Below are 22,918 nucleotides of genomic sequence, written 5' to 3'. Positions count from 1 at the left end.
ACACACACAAAACAATAATAATAATAAAGTGGGCATTTTATTTTATTTTATTTTTTTAATAAATTAATTTTTATTGGTGTTCAATTTACCAACATACAGAATAACATCCAGTGCTCATCCCGTCAAGTGTCCCCCTTAAAGTGGGCATTTTAAAGATCTAGCATTCCTTGAGAATGTTCAGCTCCAGGCCCTGTGCTGAGCCCCCGACGGGCAGTCTCCTGTCCCCCTCACAGCAATCTCGAGAGCCAGGAATTAGGATATTCCCCAGTTTTACAGATGGCAACACTGAGGCCTCGAGAACTTATTTTATTCACAGCTTGGAGTCTTCCTGAGGTCAAGCAGCTCATCAGTGGTAGAGCCAGGATTTACCAGCAGGCCAACCTGGAAGCCACGATGCTCAAACTTTAGGCTATACTTCACAGGATACGTTACTTTGTGTAACAAAATCTCCCCGTAAAGCTCTTTTCTGTAGCACAGGTTTAGTGGTACAATGGGCCAAATCACATCCCCCCACTCAGGCCGTACCCTGCTTTGCAAGTCTAGCTATAAAGCAAGCACCAAGCATCACTCCTTCCAGAAGTGACGTTCCGAATACCTCTGAACGTCAGGTGACAGCCACAAACTCACCGCGCTCAGCATGACTTTCTTTAGGTCCCAGCTTTCTGAGCAGGTGCCAGGCCTGGTTATTACCACTCCCACTGCAAGCCGCGTCCACGCGGCCACTCTGAGAATGCTCCCCCAGGATGCAAGCAAAACACCACCGGCCCCCAGGTATAAACCCCGTGCCAGTTGCCCTCTTGCACCCGCAAGCCTAAAAGAACCAGTGCGACGTGCCAGATGGTTTTGCTCTATGTTGGAGCTCACTGTCACCGCGAGGCCACGTTGGTGGTCATGCGGTGATACTTTGAGCCAACAGGGGCCTCCCCCACTTTTGCTTTACAAAAAAAAGATGGGAAAGATCGTGGCTCTGCTTCTGGGCACAGGGTAGGCCCGTTTCCGAGTGGGCTCCTGAATCAGGACACCGGGCAAGTAGGGCTGCCGTCTGTCATGCACAGGAAATCACCTCCCGGGCACGGGGCATACTAACAAAAAAGGAGGAAACTGGCCAGAGAGAGAGAGACAGACAGACAGACAGACAGACAGAGACAGAGAGAAAGCAGAAAGGAAGTAACTTGGTGGGTGTAATTGCAAACTGGAAAAAGTAAAAATGACTTTGGAGCACACAAGGACCAGGTATGATTTCACCCCCAACTCACGCACCACCCTATTGTACATCCTCTGCTGGTCTAACTTCTTTGGGTTTCTATGTGCTTCTCATCTGCTGGGGAAGATAAGGCTGCGGGGGGGGGGGTGCAGGTGGGAGGCCCCAATGACAGGCCGACTCGGTCCTTCCAGGACAGTTGATGGGGACCTTGGAGGTGGCTGGTGGGCAGGCTCCCACCAGATGGGAGATGATCAAGCCGAACCTGAGAGTTGGGGACAAGACTGGAGAAGCAGGGACTGACATCGAGTCCTTGAAGTGGACTTTAGTGCAGCCCAGTGACTGGGGAGACCCAGGATGAGCTGGAGGCAGCATTATGCGTGGCAGCAGGGTCGAGGCAGAAATGCACCCAGGAAGGCTGATCAGGGGACCGGGAGAAACTGCCCGGGAATCTGGAGGAGTGAGGACACCCACATACACACCCAGGGACATGCACAGCAAGTGCTCAGCCACAGCTGGGGGCGCTCAGGATTCCAGGCAGGACAGGAGACAGCAGATGCCCCAACGCTGACCAACAAAGCACCAGAGCAGGGTGAGGAAGCCTCTGGATGAAACCGTTCCCTGTGAATAGGTAGTCCTGGCTTTTCCCCCATCTGCACCCTGCTCCCCACCAAAGCTCTGGGGCCAGCTGCCTAAAGAAGGATGTCCAAGCCTTCAGGCTGGGTTGTCCTTTCCGCCTCCCTCCACCCACTGACCTACTCCAAGGCCAATTCCAAATGCCAGGTCTTCCGTGAAGCCTGTCCTCCTCGTCTTCACTCACGTTGATTGTACCACTGTGTCATGCCAATTCGCCTTAAATGCTGCTTAATTGACAAAATGGGATTACCGAGATGGGAGGAAGCAGGATAAGAACCGGAAAAATGTGAATGCCAGGTTGAAAGCATAAGATAACAAAATCACTTGACATTTAACTCTGCTCTCCCGTCTCCTAGGACTCCTACAACAGCCCCACAAGGAAGGGAGCACAGGCCATCATTATTAAAAAAAAAAAAAAAAAAAACAACCTGACGCTCAATGCTGTTAAATGATTTATCCGAATCCTGTAACTGTTAACACCAAGAGTTGAAGCTATTCATTCATTCATGTGTGTATTCATTCATTCGTTTGATAAATATTTATTGGTGCCAGGTCCTGTGTCACTGTTCCCAGCACGAGATGGGGGCTGAAGAACACAGCCGTGGATCATACACAGACTTATTCTAGTGAAAGAGACAGGAAATAAGTGAGTGAATGTATGACATGATGTTCCAAAGTCACAGTGCTGTGAAGAAACAGCACGCAGGAAGGAGACCCAGAGGAGGCAGGTTCCCCACTAGATGGAGTAGTCTGACATCCTGGACTCTGAGCCCCCAGCTGAGTCCTCTGTTCCATCCTGCAGACTCATTGCTGACAGAAGGGGACAGTCATGAAATGCGAAGCTCTGTTCTTATCCTGATGCTGCCCAGGGCTTAGGAGGTGTGCATCTGAGCCCCCAGACCCATTCAGCACAAGATCCTCCACCCCTACTCCCATGCTGAGAGTGGGCCTCCTTAAACTCCCACAGAGCTGGACTGCCTTACTTAGCTTCCAGGGCAGGCTATTAGCTTCCTGGAGGCCAGAACCACTCGCACAGTTTCTAGTAAGTGTATGCTGGCTATCAGTTGATTGGTTGATTCGGTTAAACACAGTTGGAAGAACTGAAGACTGATCCCCTTAAAATCTATAGGACTTCTCCAAAATAAGCCTAGCCTCTCCGCCGTTCCCTAAATGCCAGGAGCTCCCCTTCTGCACAAACCCCCTTGGGCAGCCCTGGGCCACACAAGCCCCACTAGAAACCCAGGTCAGTCCAGGCTACAGTAAGTAGTCAGCTGGGTCAGTTTGGGACATTTGTGCCAAGATGGGCCTGTGACACTGCAGGTGGGGAAGGGTGGCAGAGGGGCACAGAGAAGACGGGAGCACAGCAGAGATGGAGACAAGCCCCACATCAGTGGAAAACCATCTGAAGCATTAGTGAGTAATAAAATGACTAGAGTAAGAGACAAAGACAAAATGAGTTCAACTCTCTCCCGTATCCATCTGATTTCCACAAACACCTCAGTCATGTGATGTGTGTGTGGTGTTTTTTTTTTATTTTTTATTTTTATTTTACAGCACCATTGAACAACCTTCACTGTTACAGGTATGCAAATGTGCACACATTACTGGGGCATTTCACATGCAATTAGTAATGAGTTATTTAAACTTTGTATCTTAAAGTTTTAGTAGTTCCCACAAATGTGACAGTTAAACTTTGGCAAAATCGCCTGTGAGGACGGGAGGAAGACTTGAAGCAACAGAACTCCATCATAATACTGTAACATAACTTCAGACCTCCTGGAAGGAAGGGCTCACCCTCCAGAAATCATCGTCCTCCCTGGATTATTCCCACCAGAATCCACAACAGGTTCATCGTCTCTGGCCTGGCTTTGTACCAAGAGGAGACAGTTGATCCATCCAGCAATGTTCAAGAAAGTTCCACGTAAACAAAAAGGTCCAGAATAAAACACTTGAAAAGAGAAGCTCCTGAACATGACACATCGCATTAGCTAACCTCCAAATTCCTAACATTTAGATTACGGTGAGGATTGGGGTCCGAGGCAATTTCCATTGGAGCAGCTTAGTTTCTTGATGCAGTAGTTTCATTCCTACCCACGGCGACTCATGTGCAAACACACTCAGAAGTACAAACAGGTAACAACTTAGCAGGTGAACAGCAGAGCTATAGAAAAGGCATATTCATGATTCAGTCTAAATTCAAAACCTAAATCAGGTCACATTTCCTCATTTTTTTTTTCTAACACAGTCCTTTTCTGCAGTCTTCAATTGCAAGAGTGTAAAGATACATTTAAAAGCGAAAAATGTAAAAAAAAAAAAAAAAAAAAAGCGAGAAATGTCTCTTGACCTCCCGGATAAAAAAACAGGGTACGATTTGGCAAAGGGTTAAGGTAACCACAGACAATTCCAGAATTCGTTTTAGCATCTGAACTTGTCCTTGGCACCAAGATGAGGGGCTTGTCTGGAACCAATAGAAGAAACACCATCATGTTTAAAACTGGTGGAGAATTAAATACTTGAGCCCCAGGAATCAATCCTCCTGGAATCTTTTGCTCTCATTTTTTGGTGAATTCATCAGACTGAGGACATTCATGAGTTGAAGGGGTCACGACATGACAGGACAGTAAAGGCTTTTCATCTCATTCGCTGTTATACTGACTCATCTGCATAATCCGATTTGTAAAGCCTTTGCTGCCCCCACAAAATTATATCATTTCTTTAAATGTCCGAAGTTCCTAAGTAGAGATGACTGTCATTTTGATGAACGGTTTGATCTCTGCTTTAAAAATATTTTTTGAAGAGTGAATTGTGCAGAACTAATTCTATTAAAATGATTACCGGGCTCTGGAGGGACTTTTACCAACAATAATTCTCAACTACTCTTAGGATAAGTCAGTGGCTCAGAACTAGAGGCCAATTTGCCCTCAGAGGACTGGTGGCAATGTCTGGGGACATTTTTGGTTGTCACAACGCATGAGTGTGCATCTAAGTGAGCAGAGGCCAGGGATCCTGCCAAACATCCTACAATGCATGGGACGGCCCCACACAACAAGGAATTAATCCAGTTGAAAATGTCAATAATGCTGAGAAAGCATAACAAAGACTCTTACTACCTACAGGGCAGCTGCCTTATTATAATCCCAAATCCGCCTCAGTGATTTCTTTGATCTTGAAAGCACTCTATCCTACTGAACTTTGGAGTTCCTGATTTACCCCCACTAGGGTTTGGCCAGCTGGTGGCAAATAGGAAAAAAAAGTAACCAATACAGAGAATATTTTTAATTCTTCCTCAAACAATGTCTCCCTATTTTATTGATACTTTAGCAAAAATTAGAGGGACAATATATATATTGTCCCAAATATCATGGGACATTTTGGCCCATGAGACATGGGCCAAATGTCATGAAAAAAAACCCTAATCTCTATTTTCACAACCAAAGTTGATATTTGGAAGATAAAAGCAGACACAGTGCTTCCCAGAGCCTGTGTTGAAATAATGTGGAAAGGACTCTTTCTATCGAGATAGGAGGACAGGGGGCAGCAGCAAGGGCCATCCTCTGTGTCCTCCAGGTTAGGGCTAGGATGGCTGGTCCTGACCCGACACACAGAGGTTGCCCTCGACTTTTAAAAAGTTATTTTCATTTCCTTTAAAAAAGACAGGAAATCAGAGTTAGTAAAGCCTCTGTTCATCAGGCCTACTGCCACCAGGCAAGGCTGACTCAAAGAGGGAAAGAAAAGTCTGCTTTTCCTTGGGAGAATTAAAATGCAGGACAACTAAAGGGAGAGCAAAACCCAAGTAAAGGGATGCATGGGAGGCTCAGCAGTTGAGCATCTACCTTGGATTCAGGGCGTGTTCCTGGGGTCTTGGGATCGGGTCCCACATCAGGCTCCCTGCATGGAGCCTGCTTCTCCCTCTGCCTGTGTGTGTGTCTCTCTCTCTCTCTGTGTATGTCTCTCATGAATAAATAAATAAAATCTTAAAAAAAAAGTAAAAATACCATACCGCAGGCATCACAGCACGAAAGAGGACAAAGGAAACCACCTAACCCCACAGAAAAATATTGCACTTAATTAGCTTGTTGGAACACATTAAACGCACTCAAACTGTCTTCAAAAGGGATTATTTCACATTAGCTCTATGTGAATTAGTGTCCATCAAGCAACTCTTCTGAGGTCAATTTAGTTATACTGGAATTAAGTGCCTTTTCCTTTCCTAAAAAGAAACTTTACAGACTTAAAGAACATTATCTAGATGCAAACTAGCGTGTGTTTCTTTAGCCAGCTGCACAGACACTATAAACTTATCATCTTTCCCTTTTAATAAAAGCAGAACGATGTGAAATCAGATTAGACCTTCAAATTTGGAAGTGAGGGACAGATTTCGTCTTTGGTTCCAGTCAAGACACCTCAACCAACATCTGTCTAGAATTTGGTTCACTCATCACTGGGGTGAACTTCAAAGAGAATCTCCCTTTTTTGTTTTTGCTTTGTTTTTGTGAGTACATGCTATACTTTTAGTATTAAATATAAAAATAAAAATGCTGTCTTATAGTTTACCCCTCACTTGGCCATACAGACTAGTCCAATAAACTCCTAGGACTAAAAATGGGATTTACCTAATTCATGGCAAATTTAAACACAGATTCTAAAATTTCAAGGAATGAAAAAAATTCCCATCCTACTGATCACAGCTGCTTACTTTTTTCAGCCTTAGAGTGAACACAAAGACATTTTTTTAAATGGTATTAGTGCTGCAAAATGTGCGTCCTTTTTCCATTAACAACCCAGCATTTCTGTTGACTATTGTTTAGATTCTAAACAGGACCCAGTGCCTGCAGCCTGAGAGATGATCGTTGTCAATTTTGCAACCCATCAAGGAAGACTCTAGTTCTCTATGAGGGCATCTCCCATTACTCAGACCTATTTTGAGACTGTTCTGATTAAAATTCTGCTGCCTCAACAACTTGTTCGATATGTGACAGGTGGTTCTCCACTACTAATCCATTAGTATGTCGATTATGGATCCAAATAAAATTATAATAAATTTATTTGAAATTGGTAACATGGGTCAGAGTCAGAAAAGGAAGTAAAGGAAATTGGAAGCTCCTCAAAACGCATTAAAAGGCAGCAATTAAATTAATTCTCATTTTTCCCTACACATACACTTCTCCAACAAGTTACTGGTTGGCAACTATAATAAATACTTCAAAATATGTCTAGTGAAAGAAAAGTCAATCTAGCTTATTTTGGGGCAGGAATGAATACTCAGGGCCATATATGCTTCTCTCCTAGGGATACCCATTTTCTCCTGGTAAATGCTACATATATCAATGTGATCATGGAAAAGAAGACCCAAGGGAAATTTGGACAAATAAACTGTTAAGCAATAAATGAGAACGATCCCAACTGGACTGGTTCTGCAATATTAGTATTGCATCATACTTTAGAAAGTGCAAATATTCCCACACTTCCAAGTGAAAAAAAAAAGTATTTTATGCATGAAACACTTGAAGCACCCTATAGCTGTAGTTCATTTCACAGCGGGAAGTAAACACTCGTTTTCTCTCCACCTCACAAAATGAAGAGGTAGTCAGAAAGCATTTTCTTCCTGTCTTCCCCAATAAACTCCACTTCCTCTAATGTTCTGAGAATATTTTCTACTTTAATGGGTATTCACTTTACATGTATTCGAAAATGAGTCAAGGAAGAAAAACTTCCACAGTGACGGGACTGTCCAACTTTTTCCTCTTTTATGATCTGATAATGGAATGGGGGAAAAAAAAGCTATCATGGCTTTTAGGCTTTTTCAGTGTACTGGGCTATGAGCTCACCTGAGAGTCAGCTACAAGTTCCAATCACTTTAAAACAAGAACCACTTTGAATCCTGTGTCCACTACCACGGGGTCCCAGCCCTCAATGTCCCCGACACGTATGCGAGTGCAGGTTGCTTCTTAAAATAAATGCTCAAACTAAAACAGCCAGTTTGTTGAAGAGCAGCATGAGATCCCCAGCACGACCTAAAGGGGTTCTCAGGCACAGAGGAATTAACAGACACATGCAATTAACATCCCAAACAACACAGAGCGTGCGCACCGCGATTTTGATCAGTGCCTAGAGCCCACAGAGGTCTTTCCAGAAACCAGAGTGCCTCGTCTATACAGTCTGTGTATGTGGGGAACAGATTAAAAATGCGTGCTGCTGACATAATGTGGGTCCTCCTGACTTTTGCTGGGGGCTTGTCCATGCTCACTCAGACAGCTGTCCAACGATACTTCAATAGCCACTTCTGTTGTTTCTCGCCTCCCAAGGCCATCACTTGGGTACGTGTCCAGAGGGGGACAGCCGTTGTGCTCCGCACAGCCATTGACGTGGGCCAGAGGCAGGGCCCCGGGGGGGCAGCACAGCTGCTTCTCACAGCCCTTGGAGATGCAGGGGGAGCTGCAGAGCAACAGCAAGTCCTTCTGCTCCACGGGGTCCTTCAAGTCCACTTGCTCAAACTGGATGGTCACGTTGTGGATCCCCACACTGTGGAAGATCTCTCGAATTTTCCTACTGGCGTCCTGATAGTCCCTGTCCTTCTGATACTTGATGTGCAGGGTGGCGATGATCTTTCCGCTTATAAGTTCCCAGATGTGCACTTCATGTACACTGCTAATCCCGGGCACGGCCGAGAGTTTACTCACTACAACGAGGAAGAGCGAACAATTAGCTAAGGCTACTGGAAACAAGGTACCTCTATGGGAGGGACATGGTCCCTGAAGGCATTCTCAACGATGGATTTACAACAATGGGAAGAAAAAGAGCTGTACCAATCTGGGGACATGTTTCCATACTCTTCTTTCTCCTCTCCAAGTCCCTATACCACCCATCATGAACCCATAAAGAGCAATCCAAGAAAATAACTTTAACAACACCCGCCCCCAAATTCCCAAGGTTGTTGAGTTTACAAGGGAACAGACACCCAGGGTGTGTCAGGAGTATAAAGTAGGATGCCGATTTGAAAGGAGAGAACTTGGCAACGTGGCCCGAAAACTTTCACCTGCGTGTCTAGTACTAGGAAGTTAACCTAAAAGGAAATACCCAAAGATTCATGTACAAAAATGGTTTGGGCAATGTTCTTTGTATTAACGAAAAAAAAATGGAAATAAGGAAATAGCTAAATCAATTATATAAAAAGAATATGACAGCCATTAACAAGTAAGTTGCATATTTCAGGATATGAGAAAAGGCACAGAAGGTATCTTTAAGTGAAAAAACAAATAGTTTTACCGTATATACAGCACGATTTTTTTCTTTTTTTTAAAACAAGCATCAGTGTATACACACACACACACACACACACATTTTATACAGATAAAGCTTTGTCTTACTGATGGATTGATTCAAAATTAAAAGTGGTAATTTCTGGGTGACAGGATTATGAGAGATTTCCTTTTTTTTTAATTTAAGTCTTCTATATTTTCCATAGTTTCTCAAATGAGCATGTATTTAGAGTGATGATGCTGAATGATGATTATGAGCAAGGACCCTGTAGCCAACTAGAGTTTGGATCCCAGTTTAGACTGGTCTTGGGTACTTTACCTAGCCTGCAGTGCCTCAGTCTCCTTATCTGTAAATCGGGAATAATAATGATAGTTCCCCATAGGTTTACTTTCAGGATTTAAATGAGTGAATATAAATAAAGCACTGAGAACACTACTAGCATGTAATAAGTGCCAGAGAAGTGTTGCTACTGCCATTATCATCTATTTTTAAATGTGTGTATATAATATAATATATATATCTTACTTTGTTAAAAGGCAAGATAAGCCATTATATATCACAGATTGTTTTGATATGTTTATCTTGTTCCCTCAACTGGGAAACAAGTTTCTGGAAGGTGGAGACAATGCTGTGTATCTGCTCCCAGTATCTCCTTCCCCACCTCCTACCTCCTCTCCCTGCGGCACTGGGCAGACTGCAGGAAATGAAGGCTGATTACTTTACCTCTGTACAGTAAAGCAGCCAGAGCGTTGGCCACACCTAACTGACTCCGAAACCGTAAAGTAAGCAATGCTGCCAAAGATGAGGCTCCAAAACGCAAAAAGAACATCCAGGGGGAAAGACCAGCTGTTAGCAATGGCTGGACCAGCTGGTCCCAGTGTATGCTACTGAACAGGGGGCTGGGAGGGCTATGACCTACACTGACCACCATAAATCACACCCTCCCAGGGGAAAGCCTAGCTGTGGCCACACAATGTATTAAGACCCATTCACACCTCATTTCAGGGATCTGACATGACGTAAGGTCTTCCAACTTTGAGCCTCATAGAGGGCTGGGCTCTATCTGCATGGTTCCTGGCTCACTGGTGAAGCAATGATAGAGTGTAACAGCAAATATGCAAGAAAGCTTTTTTTCTATAAAAACATAATCTCCATTTAGAACCACTAGAAATAAAGGCGCACATTCAGTTTCTTGTCAACATCTGGATAGTTCTCATTTAGAACTCTGCAAAGTCTCCAAAATATGGAGGGACAGAGGCGCCTGACTAAGGTAAGAGTTTGATCTTCTGTTTGAGCAAAGCAAAGGAACAGATTTCATTACTCAATGAGGTCATGAATGATCTGAATTTAAAACACGGTCCTTTTTATGGTATTAGACATGGTGACTTGCGTGCCCATAAAAAAATCAATTAACAAGAAAGCAGGATCTAGAATACAAATCAATGATTCATGTTTTCAGAATAAGGAGAATAAAAATCAAGTTCTTGGCAGGGTAATCTTATTGGAATTAAAATAAATCTTTGACATGAAGGTAAAAGCCGGGAACAGGTACTGCACAAGCATTATATTCTCAAAAATTTGCAGTGGAATCAGTCATGGGTTGCAAAGGACCTTTGGTTCTTGGAGCTGTGAGTCATCCTACTAGGCTACAAAACATACGATAGATGTTTCTTTTGCCAGGTGATTTAAAGTATTTCAGGATACATAAATCAAACACTGCTTTGAAATAGCGCTGGCCCTTTGGCCTGAAGAGCATTAAGCGGGCATGGTTCTAGATAAGAAGCATCTGACTTACTCAGCTCTTCCATGTTAACTCCTTTGGGGACCATCTGCAGCAGAATGGCAGCAGTCTCCTTGATGAGTGGGAAGGCAGATGACAAAATGATGATAACCATGATGATAGTCAGGCTGGGGTCGATGTAGCACTGCCAGTTACATGGGTCCTCAGGTTGCAGGGGACGCACATAAAATATGATGGCCGTGATCACCACCACCACCGACCCCAGGGCGTCGCCCATCACATGCAAAAGTACACCTGCCGGGGAGAAAGAAAGGCCACTAAAGCACAGATCCAAATTTGGGAGCTGGGAACACGCAGTGACCCGGGTTCCCAAGTCTAAGAATATATCAGTTGTTATTTGTTTTCTTTTTGGTTAGGACAGCAGGATGGATTCAAATGAAAAAAAAAAAAAAAAGTCAACTACTTCATAGAAAACAAAGCCCTAGGCCACCATCCCAGAACCCAGAGAACCTGCAACAGCCTCGGAAGATTCTGAGCTCCAGACACGCGTGGGAAGAGGGACCGTGTGGGTTCCTAATGCTACACCACTGCCACCTGCCACTCATCAGAAGACACCAAACCGGAAAAGAGGCTATGCAAATAGTTTCTTATTCTTTGAGACAAATATCTGTGATTTAAATTGTTTTAAGCATTTTGAAGAGGAGAGGGAACTAATAACAAAAGAGCGGTTCTTATTATTCCTTGTCTTCTCTCTTCCTGGATCTGTTTCCCCCTTCCCTACATGCCTCTGCTACTCCCCCCTTAGCCCGAGTCATTCAAACTGGATCTGGTTCAAGACATCCTCGGGAAGAGCCTCCGGCAGCACTGCCACTGAAGAAAGAGCCATTTGTCACAATAAGATTAAAATCAAAGAGACAATAACCCAAACTGTGGCTGCCCTTAATGCAGGGAACCGCTCTTAAGGGTTTTAATTATGATCCAGAAAATATGCAATCCTAACAGAGAAGATCCGGGTGCCCCGGACACCTGGGTGGCTCAGCCGTTGAGCGGCTGCCTTGGGCTCAGGGAGTGATCCCAGGGTCCCGGGATCGAGTCCCATATTGGGCTCCCTGTGAGGAGCCTGCTTCTGCCTCTGCCTGTGTCTCTGTGTCTCTCATGAATAAATAAAGAAAATCTTAAAAAAAAAAAAAAGGATTCATTTTGCCTCTCCAAATATCCCACAGATCCATTCAGTAGAATTAATGATAATCCAAAATTCTAATAGCTCACTCATGGTTACAAGTGAATGGTCTCACCTGGAAAATGCTTTAATGGAGCTAATGCTTCCTCTTGGCAATACTTTTTAGGATTCTGAGTAGCTGAGTAGCATCGGAGACAAAATGGCATTCTGTGGACATACTAAATGCGATTTGTGGCCACCTTGCCCCAAAACAATATAGGAGTAAAATGTATCTCCTTCTGGCTGAGTGTTTAGATACTAGAATAGGATCCTGATTCAATAAATACATTAAACAATTCCATTCTTTCTAATTCTGTGTCCCCTTTCCCCTCACATCCCTGAGAGAGCTTTTTACTCCCCAGGCCCTGTTCTGAGCCATGAATAGAAAGTCCCGAGAGTCGATCCATAAGGAGACTGAAGTTCAGAGACATTAAGTTACTTGTCCAAGGTCACCTAGCTTAGTAAAAGGCAGAGGCTGAACTTGAACTGAGCACTTCTCATCTCACTGTAAGTGTGCACTGGATGGGAATAGGGGCGCGGGTAGGAGAGAGACAGTATAGGTCTCGGAGGAGATGGGGCAACCAAGGAGAAGAGGGCAGAAATGCCTAGAAAGGAGTGCTGACACTGGCACAGCAAGTCCGCGAATGTCAGCAGTGTTAGGACCTTATTCTGGAGGCGGTGAAGATCTCTGAGCAGATTCTGAAGTGATCTGATCACCTTCCTGATTCAGAAAATAAGTCAGGCAACATTACCTGGGAGACAAAGATGGATTGGCAGGCAGCTCAATCATCCATAGTCATATTGCTCCCAAGGTAGCTTTACAATGAATGACAGGACATCTGAACAGCTGGCCCTCACTTCCTGTCTTGAAATTCTTTAAAAAACTCAGAAAAACTGGCTTATAACACGGCAATTTGACATAAGTTGAAATCTGATGTGTCCCAGCATTTGGAAAAGCCATCAGTGTTGTTGAGTTTGTTGGTGAACCAGAAACACAGTGCACTAGCCCTGGGCAATAACAAGTGGTTATGGAAAGATGAGAGATCTTTCTTATTGGAAAAAAACAATCAGAAAGAAGCATCTCCTCCAAAGAGACTTATTTTCAAATGATGTCAGGGTTGTGGTGTATCTATTTATACTTATACTGAAATACAAAAAGTTAATTATCTTTTTGACATGCTGTTGCAACATTTTTTAACGTATCCCTTTTGATCCCATCAAATAAAACCAACCACTACAATTGACGGGAATCTTTAAAGGATTGTGCTTTCACTGTGCTTTGCAGAAGATGGACTGTGTTTCTCAGAAGGCATTTGTTTTATTCCATTGAAATAAGAGAAACACTAATTAAAATCCAGAAATGATTTTTGTTCATGAGAATCCCCATCAGTCGTTTGCTCCGCTGCAGATCTGGGAGGACAGTCGTGCTTTCTAAAGCAACCACTTAAATGGCAAAAGTGTAACCACTCAGTGGACTGTCTACACTGGAGAAACAAACCATCTTTCCTGGAGCGTACAGGCAGTGTCCAAAACTGGGAAGCGGTGGAAATGTGAAGGCAGGTGCCAGACCTGCCTCTGCTGCTAGCCTGGGTGACTTGGGAAGTCACCGGACTCTAGGGACCCTGTTTCCTTGCAAAGGAAACCTTCCCACCCTGCAAAGCGAAGGGGTGGAGTCCATTCCCACTAAGGCCTTTCCAGCTGTAACATCCTGTGGGCCTTCTCTGAATTGTGGCTCGGAGATGAGGACATAGGACCTAAGCTGAGGCCAGCCTCCGCCTTGGCCTGAAAGTGGAAAGGCCACCGAAGCGGAGGCAGCACAGGGTTGAGCCCAGCAACTCCTCTCACTACCTGAGAGACAACAGCTCCCACCCGGTGAGATTCTTACAAATGCTAAGCGACTCACTCATGAATGGTGCCTGGCACAAGCACGCACCCCCTAAACAGGGTAGCTGCTTTCCCTCCCATATCACATCCTTTATCTAACAACCACTCGTGATTTTTCCCCTAGGAGCTCCAACAGCTTTAAAGATTAGCCAGATCATACAAATTTGCCATAAAAAAATGCTTCCCAAACAGGGGAATATGTACTGTACATGATATGTACTGTCTCCCACTCTTCATTCCTCTTAGCATCTTTCCACCTACCTGTTCTCCTTCTCTGCAACATAAGAATGAATAATTAACTGAATGTGCTCTGAAAAGTTAAAATACTATGGAAAATCTATGATATATATATAATATATAGAGTATGTATTTGATACACACTATACATAGCATATACTATATGCATATTTTTATATTGAACCCAAAGAAAGATAAAGGGTAGAGATTTTTCATTTCAGATGTCTCTTTCCTAAAAGATTCACCACCAAGCACTTTAGAAATTCCCCTGTTGCTGTTCAATTTTTAAAAAGTGATTCATGTAGAAATTTTTAGAAGCTCGTGTATGGCTGTTATTGTTGTATTGTTGTTGGGGTTTTTTCTGATTTTCCCCTAGAGATCCATTCCAGGTATCACACTATAGAAAAAGCCAGGAGTCTCTCAAAAATGAAAATGTCTCCCGATTTTTACTTTTTAAAAATATTGTTTCCATTGAAGCCCTATCATAGGCTTCCCCCAAATCCTCTGAAAGTAAAGGGTTGCATAATCTTTATTGAAATCCTCAAAGTCGAGATTGGGGACTGACCCTTCTGGAGTCAATCTGAAGCAAAGCCTCTGCTCAAGAAGTTGGAAGAGATGCTGCATACATACAATATTGGTGTCTAGTGAGAGATGCACCTCTGAACTCCCTGAGCTAACCTTTGCCCAGTGCTGGTGACCTTGAGCACATGGTAGAGAGAAGGCTAGTAATGTGCCTTTCATGTGCCTCACCAGACCCTCCCCTTTGGGCCTGGAAATACGGATTCAAGTAAGTCAAGAGATCCATCACAGACGCAGATTTCTGGCAGAAATACGTTGAGGCCTGAGAGTCAATCAGCAATGTCATGTTGGATAGCAGCCACCTACCCTCTTCTCACCTGTGTCACAATTACATTCAATTAAGACAGGCCTCATTTTACGTTAACAATATCCAGGAGTGGACAAAACCAAGTAAAGTAATAGCATGGGGATCCCTGGGTGGCGCAGCGGTTTGGCGCCTGCCTTTGGCCCAGGGTGCGATCCTGGAGACCCGGGATCGAATCCCACATTGGGCTCCCGGTGCATGGAGCCTGCTTCTCCCTCTGCCTATGTCTCTGCCTCTCTCTCTTTCTCTCTCTGTGACTATCATAAATAAATAAAAATTAAAAATAAATAAAAAATAAATAAAAAAATAAAGTAATAGCATGCCACTGATCTGTGAGGCTCTGAAGCAGGTAGCACTGGCCTGGCTCTAAGTGGAGCAAGGATAAATCATTAGCAACTAGTGTGTCACTCAGAATCAATGCAATGATTAGGCAAGAGGCTAGGGTCATAGTCTATTCGTGCAACCGGCCTCCTTTCTAACACACGTTATTAAAAGGCAAACAGAAAAGGGTACGACACAGTCATTATGTATTACAGAAAAGGGTTTCAAATCGAGCCAAAGTCGACCCTACCTCTGATATTCAGGGCTTCAGACTTTTTCTCCTTTTTCATAGTCTCTTCTGGTTCATTCTGGGTGTTCAGAGAATCACCTGCATTCAAAGAAGAAACCTTGTGTTGTGTATAAGTTCTACAAACAAAAAGAACCAATGGACTCAAAAAAAGTTCCGTTATTTTAAACTCCTAAGCTCCTCAGACCCCCTGCCTCTCCATACGCACACACACACACACACACACACACACACACACACACACGGCCCAGAATAGTACATTTGGGCCTTGACATGAGCCTTGTGAGCCACTTTTACATTCCATTCACACTTCCATCCAAGTTAAAACAAACAAACAAAAAGGAGCAAAGTGGGAGCCCACCCCCATCCCCCAACCCGTTAACTCCCAGGGGAACAAAATGATGTGCAAAGGGGGAGGGAGAAAATAAAATGCAGACAGCATCCAATGAGGGGCTAAGGGTTGGAGGGGGGTGCTATCTGTTGCCCAATAATAACTGATTTTTGAGAAAATGAATGCTCCAAGGCAGACAGAATAATGGGGAAGGGGAAAAGAAGAGGAAGAAAGAAAGAAAGAAAGAAAGAAAGAAAGAAAGAAAGAAAGAAAGAAAGAAAGAAAGAAAGAAGAGGAAGGAAGGAAGAAGAGGAAGGAAGGAAGAGAAGAAAGAAAGAGAAAGAAAGAAACAAAGAAAGAAAAAGGAAGAAAGAGAAAGGAAGGAAGGAAGGAAGGAAGGAAGGAAAGAAAGAAAGAAAGGAAAGAAAGGAAAGAAAGAAAGAAAGAAAGAAAGAAAGAAAGAAAGAAAGAAAGAAAGAAAGAAGAGGCAGGAAGGAAGGAAAGGAAGAAAGAAAGAAAGAAAGAAAGAAAGAAAGAAAGAAAGAAAAGAAAGAGGAAGAAAGAGAAAGGAAGGAAGGAAAAGAAAGAAGAAAGGAAGAGAAAGGAAGGAAGGAAGAGAAAGGAAGAAAAGAAAGAAAGAAAAGAAAAGAAAGAAAAGAAAAGAAAAGAAAGAAAAGAAAAGAAAGAAAAGAAAAGAAAAGAAAAGAAAAGAAAAGAAAAGAAAAGAAAAGAAAGAAAAGAAAAGAAAAGAAAAAGAGAAAGGAAGGAGGGAAGGAAGGAGGTCAGGCCTGAGGACCCAAGAGAAACAAAAGAGACCGTGGGGAAGACGCTACGTTAGCAGCGGAGAATAAAGCTGCAGAAGGCATAGATTCTTTTTTTTTTTTTTTTTTTTTTTAAACAAAATAGAAGCAGCCGCAACGGCCGGAAAGAAAAAGAGGGCGTGGATGCCGAGCACGGGCCGGGCGGGAGGAGGGAAGGGCGGAGAGGCCCAGAGGATGCCACCGAAAGGCACCTGCTACGTTGGAGAACACGGTCGCCCCCTGCTCCTCCTTCCTGCCGGCCGACGGGCGGGCGGGGCCGGGGCCGGGCCGGGGGTCGGGGCCGGGGCCGGGGCCGGAGCGGGGGCCGGGGCCGGAGCGGGGGCCGGGGCCGGGCGCGCCCCGCGGGGCGGCGAGGTCGGCCGGCGGTCCCGGCGGCGGCGGCGGCGGCGGCGGCGGCGGCGGCGGGCGGCGGCGGCGGCGGCGGCGGGGCCCCCAGCAGGCGAGCCAGGCGCCGCAGTCCTGGAAGATGAGCAGCCCCAGCACGTTGACCGCCAGCCCCAGCGCGCCGACCACCAGCACCAGCGCGGGGTCGTCGATGCGCTCGGGCCGCGCCAGGCGCAGCGCGGCCTCCACGGCGATGGTGAAGCAGAGCGCGCTGAGGAACACGGCGTTGCCCAGGGCGCCCAGCACCTCGGCGCGCGCGTAGCCGTAGGTGGCCCCCAGCCCCCCGCCGGGCCGCCGCGCCACGCGGCCCGCGCCCAGCCCCACGCACAGCGACAGCAGGTCCGACAGCATGCTGAACGAGTCGGACAGCAGCGCGATGGAGTTGCCCGCGTAGCCCGCCACCAGCTCGGCCCCGAAGAAGGCGACGGTGAGCACGAGCATGAAGAGCAGCCGGCACGTCTTGCCCGAGTAGCGGCCCATGTCGCGCGCCGCCGGCGGGGGCGCCCCTGCGCGCCGAGCCCCGGCCGCCGCCTTATAAGGCCCGCGCACGTCCAGAGTCCACGGGAGGGGCCGCGGCCGCAGCCTCCGAGGCCCCCCGGCCGCCTCCGAGGCCCGGCAGCCCGGCCCGCGCCCGGCCCGCGCCCGGCCCCGCCCGGCGGGTGGCCGCCGGCCAAGATCTGGCCTCCGAGGACCGCCCCGAGCGGCGGGCGCAGGGGGCGGGTCCGGAGCGGAGCGCCCCCCGCAGACCCGACCCGACCCGACCCCGACCCCGACCCCGACCCCCGCGGCCCCAGCCCCTCCCGTCCCCGGGCCCCGATAAGGCCCCGCAGCGCCGCGGGGCGTGTTCGCCCGGGGGACGCGGACAGCCTGGCCTACGTGCCCGGACGCCGCTCGCCCTGCGGATTCCGCAGCCCCGGGTGGGGCCCGGGCCAACCCCGCCCAAGCTGCAGGGTGCTGGGTGCCGAGCCCTCCCTCGGCATCCCCATCCACCGAAGCCTCCCGCGCACCATCATCATATCATCATCATCATCATCTCATCACATCGCTGTGTCACCCCCCCCCCCCGCGCCCCAGGGCACAGAGCCTTCCCTGGCCCCCGGACCCCTCCCAGCGCCTCCACTCACCAGGCCTCCCTCCGCAGGTGAACTGCAGGCGGAGAGAGCGCGCACATCATACCTTGATAAGCCTGGACTCCCCCCCCACTCCCCCCCAAGCGCTCAGAAATCAGTCCCCCCCACCCCCCCCCCCCACCCCCCCCCCCGCACAAGGGTAGACCCAAGTCACTTGACCACCAAGAAGCCCGGGCGGGCCTCCTCTGTGCCCTGGTCTCGTTTTCCACTGCAGAGAATATTCTCTTCATCCCCCCATGTGTCCCTCACAGCACATGACCTGATACTCAAAGTTCAATCCACTGACCTCCATGAAGGCTTGTGCCAAATAAAGCCTTTCCTGTTGACAACAGGCTCTGTTCCAAGGAAAAGTTATCCAGAAAGAGAGCTGTCCCCAGGACGCCGGGAGAGGCCCAGCGCTGGAAGCCCTTGAAGAAGGGTGTTCGCTGCTGGGTGTTCAGGGAGGCCCCGGTGGGAGAGCCCTTGCTGCTTTCATTCTTGGTTTGTTTTTGTTTTATATTCTGTTCTCGTTCCCCAAAAGGATCTGACTGCGAAGTTGTGATCACTAGTCCCCCTCTCCTGTCCCTAACCCCCAAACTTTAACCATTCCTGAAACACGTGCCAGGTTTGGGCCTGGAAACAAATGCGTCTGTTAGTAGCACACTCCGATTCTCGCCCCATCCGCTGTCTTAGCCTTATAAATGACAATCTTTTGTCTTTTAGGGCTAAGGGACCCCGACAAACGTGCTAAAATATCCTTGACCTGAGGGCCCTCGTTATACAAGATGAGCATCCAAACTCAGGGAACGCGATAGGCGTTCCCTGCCCGCCTCCGGGAGAATGTCCCTACATTGAGAACTTGAGGGAACTGATCCTCTGAAGTGCCTCTGAAAACGAGTATTAAAATAGTCAAATCATTTAAAAGAAACAAAAAGATACAGAGAGGCCGAGGAAAGGTTTGAAGCTGTTTGGCCTTGGACAAGTTCCTTAATTGTCTGGTCTGGCTTTCACTCCTGTAAAAAGAGGAATAATAACAGTGTCTCCTCATAGGTTTGTGAGGATTAAATGGGTTAATATGTGTAAAGTGATTATAACAGTGCTTGGCACATAGTAAGCACTCAACAAGTTGTTTATTTAAAAAATAAATAAATAGGGATCCTGGGTGGCGCAGCGGTTTGGCGCCTGCCTTTGGCCCAGGGCGCGATCCTGGAGAACCGGGATCGAATCATACGTCCGGCTCCCGGTGCATGGAGCCTGCTTCTCCCTCTGCCTGTGTCTCTGCCTCTCTCTCTCTCTCTCTCTCTCTCTCTGTGACTATCATAAATAAATAAAAATTTAAAAAAAAAAATAAAAAATAAAAAATAAAAAATAAATAAATAAATAAATAAATAAATAAATAAATAAATGACAGGAAGGAAAAGAAGGTGTGAGGGGAGGAGGAAGAGACTGGGCAGGAGGAGGCAAAGTGGTCCGGAGGCCCCCATGTTATCATCAGCATGCTAGTATTGATATTAGCACTTGGGCACATGTGTACCAGAATTACTGTTGAACTACAGCTGTCACACTCTGTTGGGGAGAAAGATATCCCAGTTTCTGGCTTATCCTGTCTTCAAACTGTGAAGCCTCTGCAACATGAAACAAAGGACAGCAGGCAAAGCAGTCGAAGCAAGACAAGGGGCCTGGTGGAAACCACTTGGCAGTGCTCACAAGGTCCCTACTGATTGCATTTCTTTGTCATTCACAAATGACAGAAAAACCCAAGGTCAGCAGAAATCTATCACTTGTGCCTGTTACCCAGTCGTCCTCCTAACAGAAGGCAGATAACGAGAATTATGTCACCGCCCCAGGAGGGTGGCTGATGGAACTAGAAGGTTCAGCGTGAGGGGCCCTGCCCAGAGCCTCATTATTTGACTTCCAGACAGGTTGAAGGTATCAACAAAATGCACTTAAGAAAAATGCTTTGGCTAGCTACCCATGACTAGACAGATAGGTAGACCTATAAAGTTTATATATATATAGAGAATATATATAATCTAAGTTAATTGACAAAAATGTAGACTGCCTCTTATGCATTCTTGTAGATGATAAGGTTTTTTTTTTAATAAAGATTTTATTTATTTATTCATGAGAGATACAGAAAGAGAGGCAGAGACACAGGCCGAGGGAGGAGAAGCAGGCTCCATGCATAGGATCCTGATGGGGATTCAGCCCTGGGACTCTGGGTTCAGGCCCTGAGCCAAAGGCAGACGCTCAACCGCTGAGCCCCCCAGGTGTCCCAATGATGAGGTTTCAACAGCTTCTGTCTGTTGGGCTTTGACTGCCCAACCCTGTGCTGAGCACTTTACAGGCACAACCTCATTGTCATCCGCACAGATGACTCATAAAACTAGCTGTGTCTCATACATGAAGAACCTAGAGCCCAGAGATTTTAAGTAACTTGCCCAAGATCACACAATATATAAGGGATAGAATCTGGAGATCTGATCCAGGCATCAAACTCTAGAACTTAACATTCTTCGGCCCCACATTATACGTATTTGATCATTTTCAACACTTCTTTTGTTCTAAACAAATGAAAGGATTCTTTTGAAGCTTACATTATTATTATTATTATTATTATTATTATTATTATTATTATTATTATTGGCATAGACCTTGATGCTCTACAACTTATAGAGATGATAGCACTAAAAGTTCTTCCTACACTGGTATTGACCCAGAAAGTAACAAACTTTTTTTTTTTTTTTAAAGAACTCAAAAATACAGCCTTTTTTGTTTTTGTTTTGTTTTGTTCTAAGTGATCAGAGATGATGCTCCCTTCAAGGAAGAAAATAGACATCTCATCCAAAGCACCAAACTATTTTTCAAAAGAAGAGGTATGCGCAGTCTGGGTGGCTCAGTGGTTTAGTGCTGCCTTCAGCTCAGGTCGTGATCCTGGGGTCCTGGGATCGAGTCTCGTGTCGGGCTCCCTGCGTGGAGCCTGCTTCTCCCTCTGCCTGTGTCTCTGCCTCTCTTTCTCTCATGAATAAATAAAAAAAATCTTAAAAAAAAAAAAAGAAGAAGAAGAGGTAGCTCTTTTTCCCCATAGCTCCTGCCTCCAGATTTTAAATACATCATCAGAATCTGGGTGCTTTTCACCTGTAGCCCAGCTGGAAACCCGCAGAGCCTGATAATATGTGGAGACTTTCCGAAAGGAAATTACTTCTCCAGGTCGCTGAGGCATCTCCCGTCCACACCAGCTCCTTGTTGACAAATTTATATAATGTGTATTTTTGTAACACTTTGTAACACAGATACTTTTTGAACCCCAAAATATGTTTTTTGTCCTTCCATGTTTTTTTAGAGTACATTAAATTCAAGAGATTCTTTACTTGAGATGACTACACATTTTTTTGATGATAGAGGCATGAGGTATAAAAAAATAACACATAAGTAGTGGTCAACTCCCCTCGGAATGGGCTGTTTAGGGCGAGTACTCAGCGGTGTTGTGAGTTGAAGCCCACTTAGAAAGCGGCAGCTCCCACATGAATTTAGAGCTCCGCCCATCAGCCTGCCAAGTGGCACCACCAAGGCTCCTCCAAAATGCCACTTTCTTGTAGCAAAGTGGTAGCTAGGCCAGGAAGTGGTAGGAATGCAAGCCTCATCACAACATCAAATACTACAACTTGCTTATTGAAAAAAAGAAAAAAAACAGACTCTAGATAATATTAATTTTGCACTCACTTTAAGAACACTTGAAAGATTGAATAGCACAGCAGTTCATAATTTGACCTTTGGAATCAGACAGACTTGGAACCAAATCCCAGCCGTCACTTGCTTGCGTGACCTGGGACAAGTTCCTTACAACCTTCTTTTTATACGTGTGTGTGTGTGTGTGTGTGTGTGTGTGTGTGTGTGTGAACTAAGGACCATAATAGTATATATCTCATGGGGTTGTCACGAGGCTTGAGAAAATGTATGCAGATTACCTAGTGGAGTGCCAGGCTCATAAGAAGGGCTCAATAAATGTTAACAAACTTCTATTTTTTATAAACTACGCAGTCTGGGGCACCTGGATGGCTCAGTGGGTTAAGCATCTGCCTTCAGCTCAGGTCACAATCTCAGGGTCCTGGGATGGAGCCCTGCGTCGTCTTCTCTCCTTGATGGAGAGTCTGCTTCTCTCTCTCACTCTGTGCTCTCTTTCTCTCTCTCAAATAAATAAATAAATAAATAAATAAATAAATAAATAAATAACATCTTTTAAAATACTTTTAAATACTTTGTCAATACTTTTAAGTAATCAATCTTGGGCAGCCCTGGTGGCTCAGTGGTTTAGCGCCCCCTTCAGCCCAGGGCGTGATCCTGGAGACCTGGGATTGAGTCCCACATCAGGCTCCCTGCATGGAGCCTTCTTCTCCCTCTGCCTGTGTCTCTGCCTCTCTCTCTCTCATAAATAAATAAAATCTTAAAAATAAAATAAATAAATAAATAAATAAATAAATAATCAATTTGTAGTATTTTGTTAGCAGCCTAAATGGATTAAGACAAAGTATAGGAATGCAAGTTACCAACTGTTGAGTACACAGCTATAAACGAATGACTATGATCAGTATATCCCACCAGGGATGCTGAGATTGGGCTATTTGATACATTTGGCAGTAACAA

The 22,918-nt window shown here is 45.7% G+C and overlaps 1 protein-coding gene across 5 annotated transcripts in view; it reads right to left on the bottom strand.

Moving 5' to 3' along the window:
* Positions 1-3,324: 3,324 nt before the first annotated feature.
* The window catches only part of SLC30A10 (solute carrier family 30 member 10), a 42,313-nt gene continuing 22,719 nt past the window's right edge, over positions 3,325-22,918 (bottom strand). The window contains exons 1-5 of one of the 5 annotated variants that reach the window (XR_008665521.1): positions 16,973-17,774; positions 15,633-15,710; positions 10,893-11,132; positions 7,666-8,516; positions 3,325-3,998 (exon numbers count right to left, since the gene is read on the bottom strand). Coding sequence is in view for 4 of the 5 variants with exons in the window: in XM_055333813.1 (XP_055189788.1) it covers positions 8,017-8,516; positions 10,893-11,132; positions 15,633-15,710; positions 16,973-17,645 (1,491 nt within the window). In the remaining variant the exon portion in view is untranslated. Of the gene's footprint in view, positions 8,517-10,892; positions 11,133-15,632; positions 15,749-16,972; positions 17,775-18,289; positions 18,326-22,918 lie in introns of those variants that run through there. The other 4 variants (XM_055333817.1, XM_055333813.1, XM_055333816.1 and 1 more) reach the window with 4 other exon arrangements.

This window comes from Nyctereutes procyonoides, unplaced genomic scaffold (genome assembly GCF_905146905.1).
Source record: "Nyctereutes procyonoides isolate TBG_1078 unplaced genomic scaffold, NYPRO_anot_genome, whole genome shotgun sequence".
NCBI classification, from domain to species: domain Eukaryota; kingdom Metazoa; phylum Chordata; class Mammalia; order Carnivora; family Canidae; genus Nyctereutes; species Nyctereutes procyonoides.
This window is presented reverse-complemented; position numbering and strand designations above follow the sequence as displayed.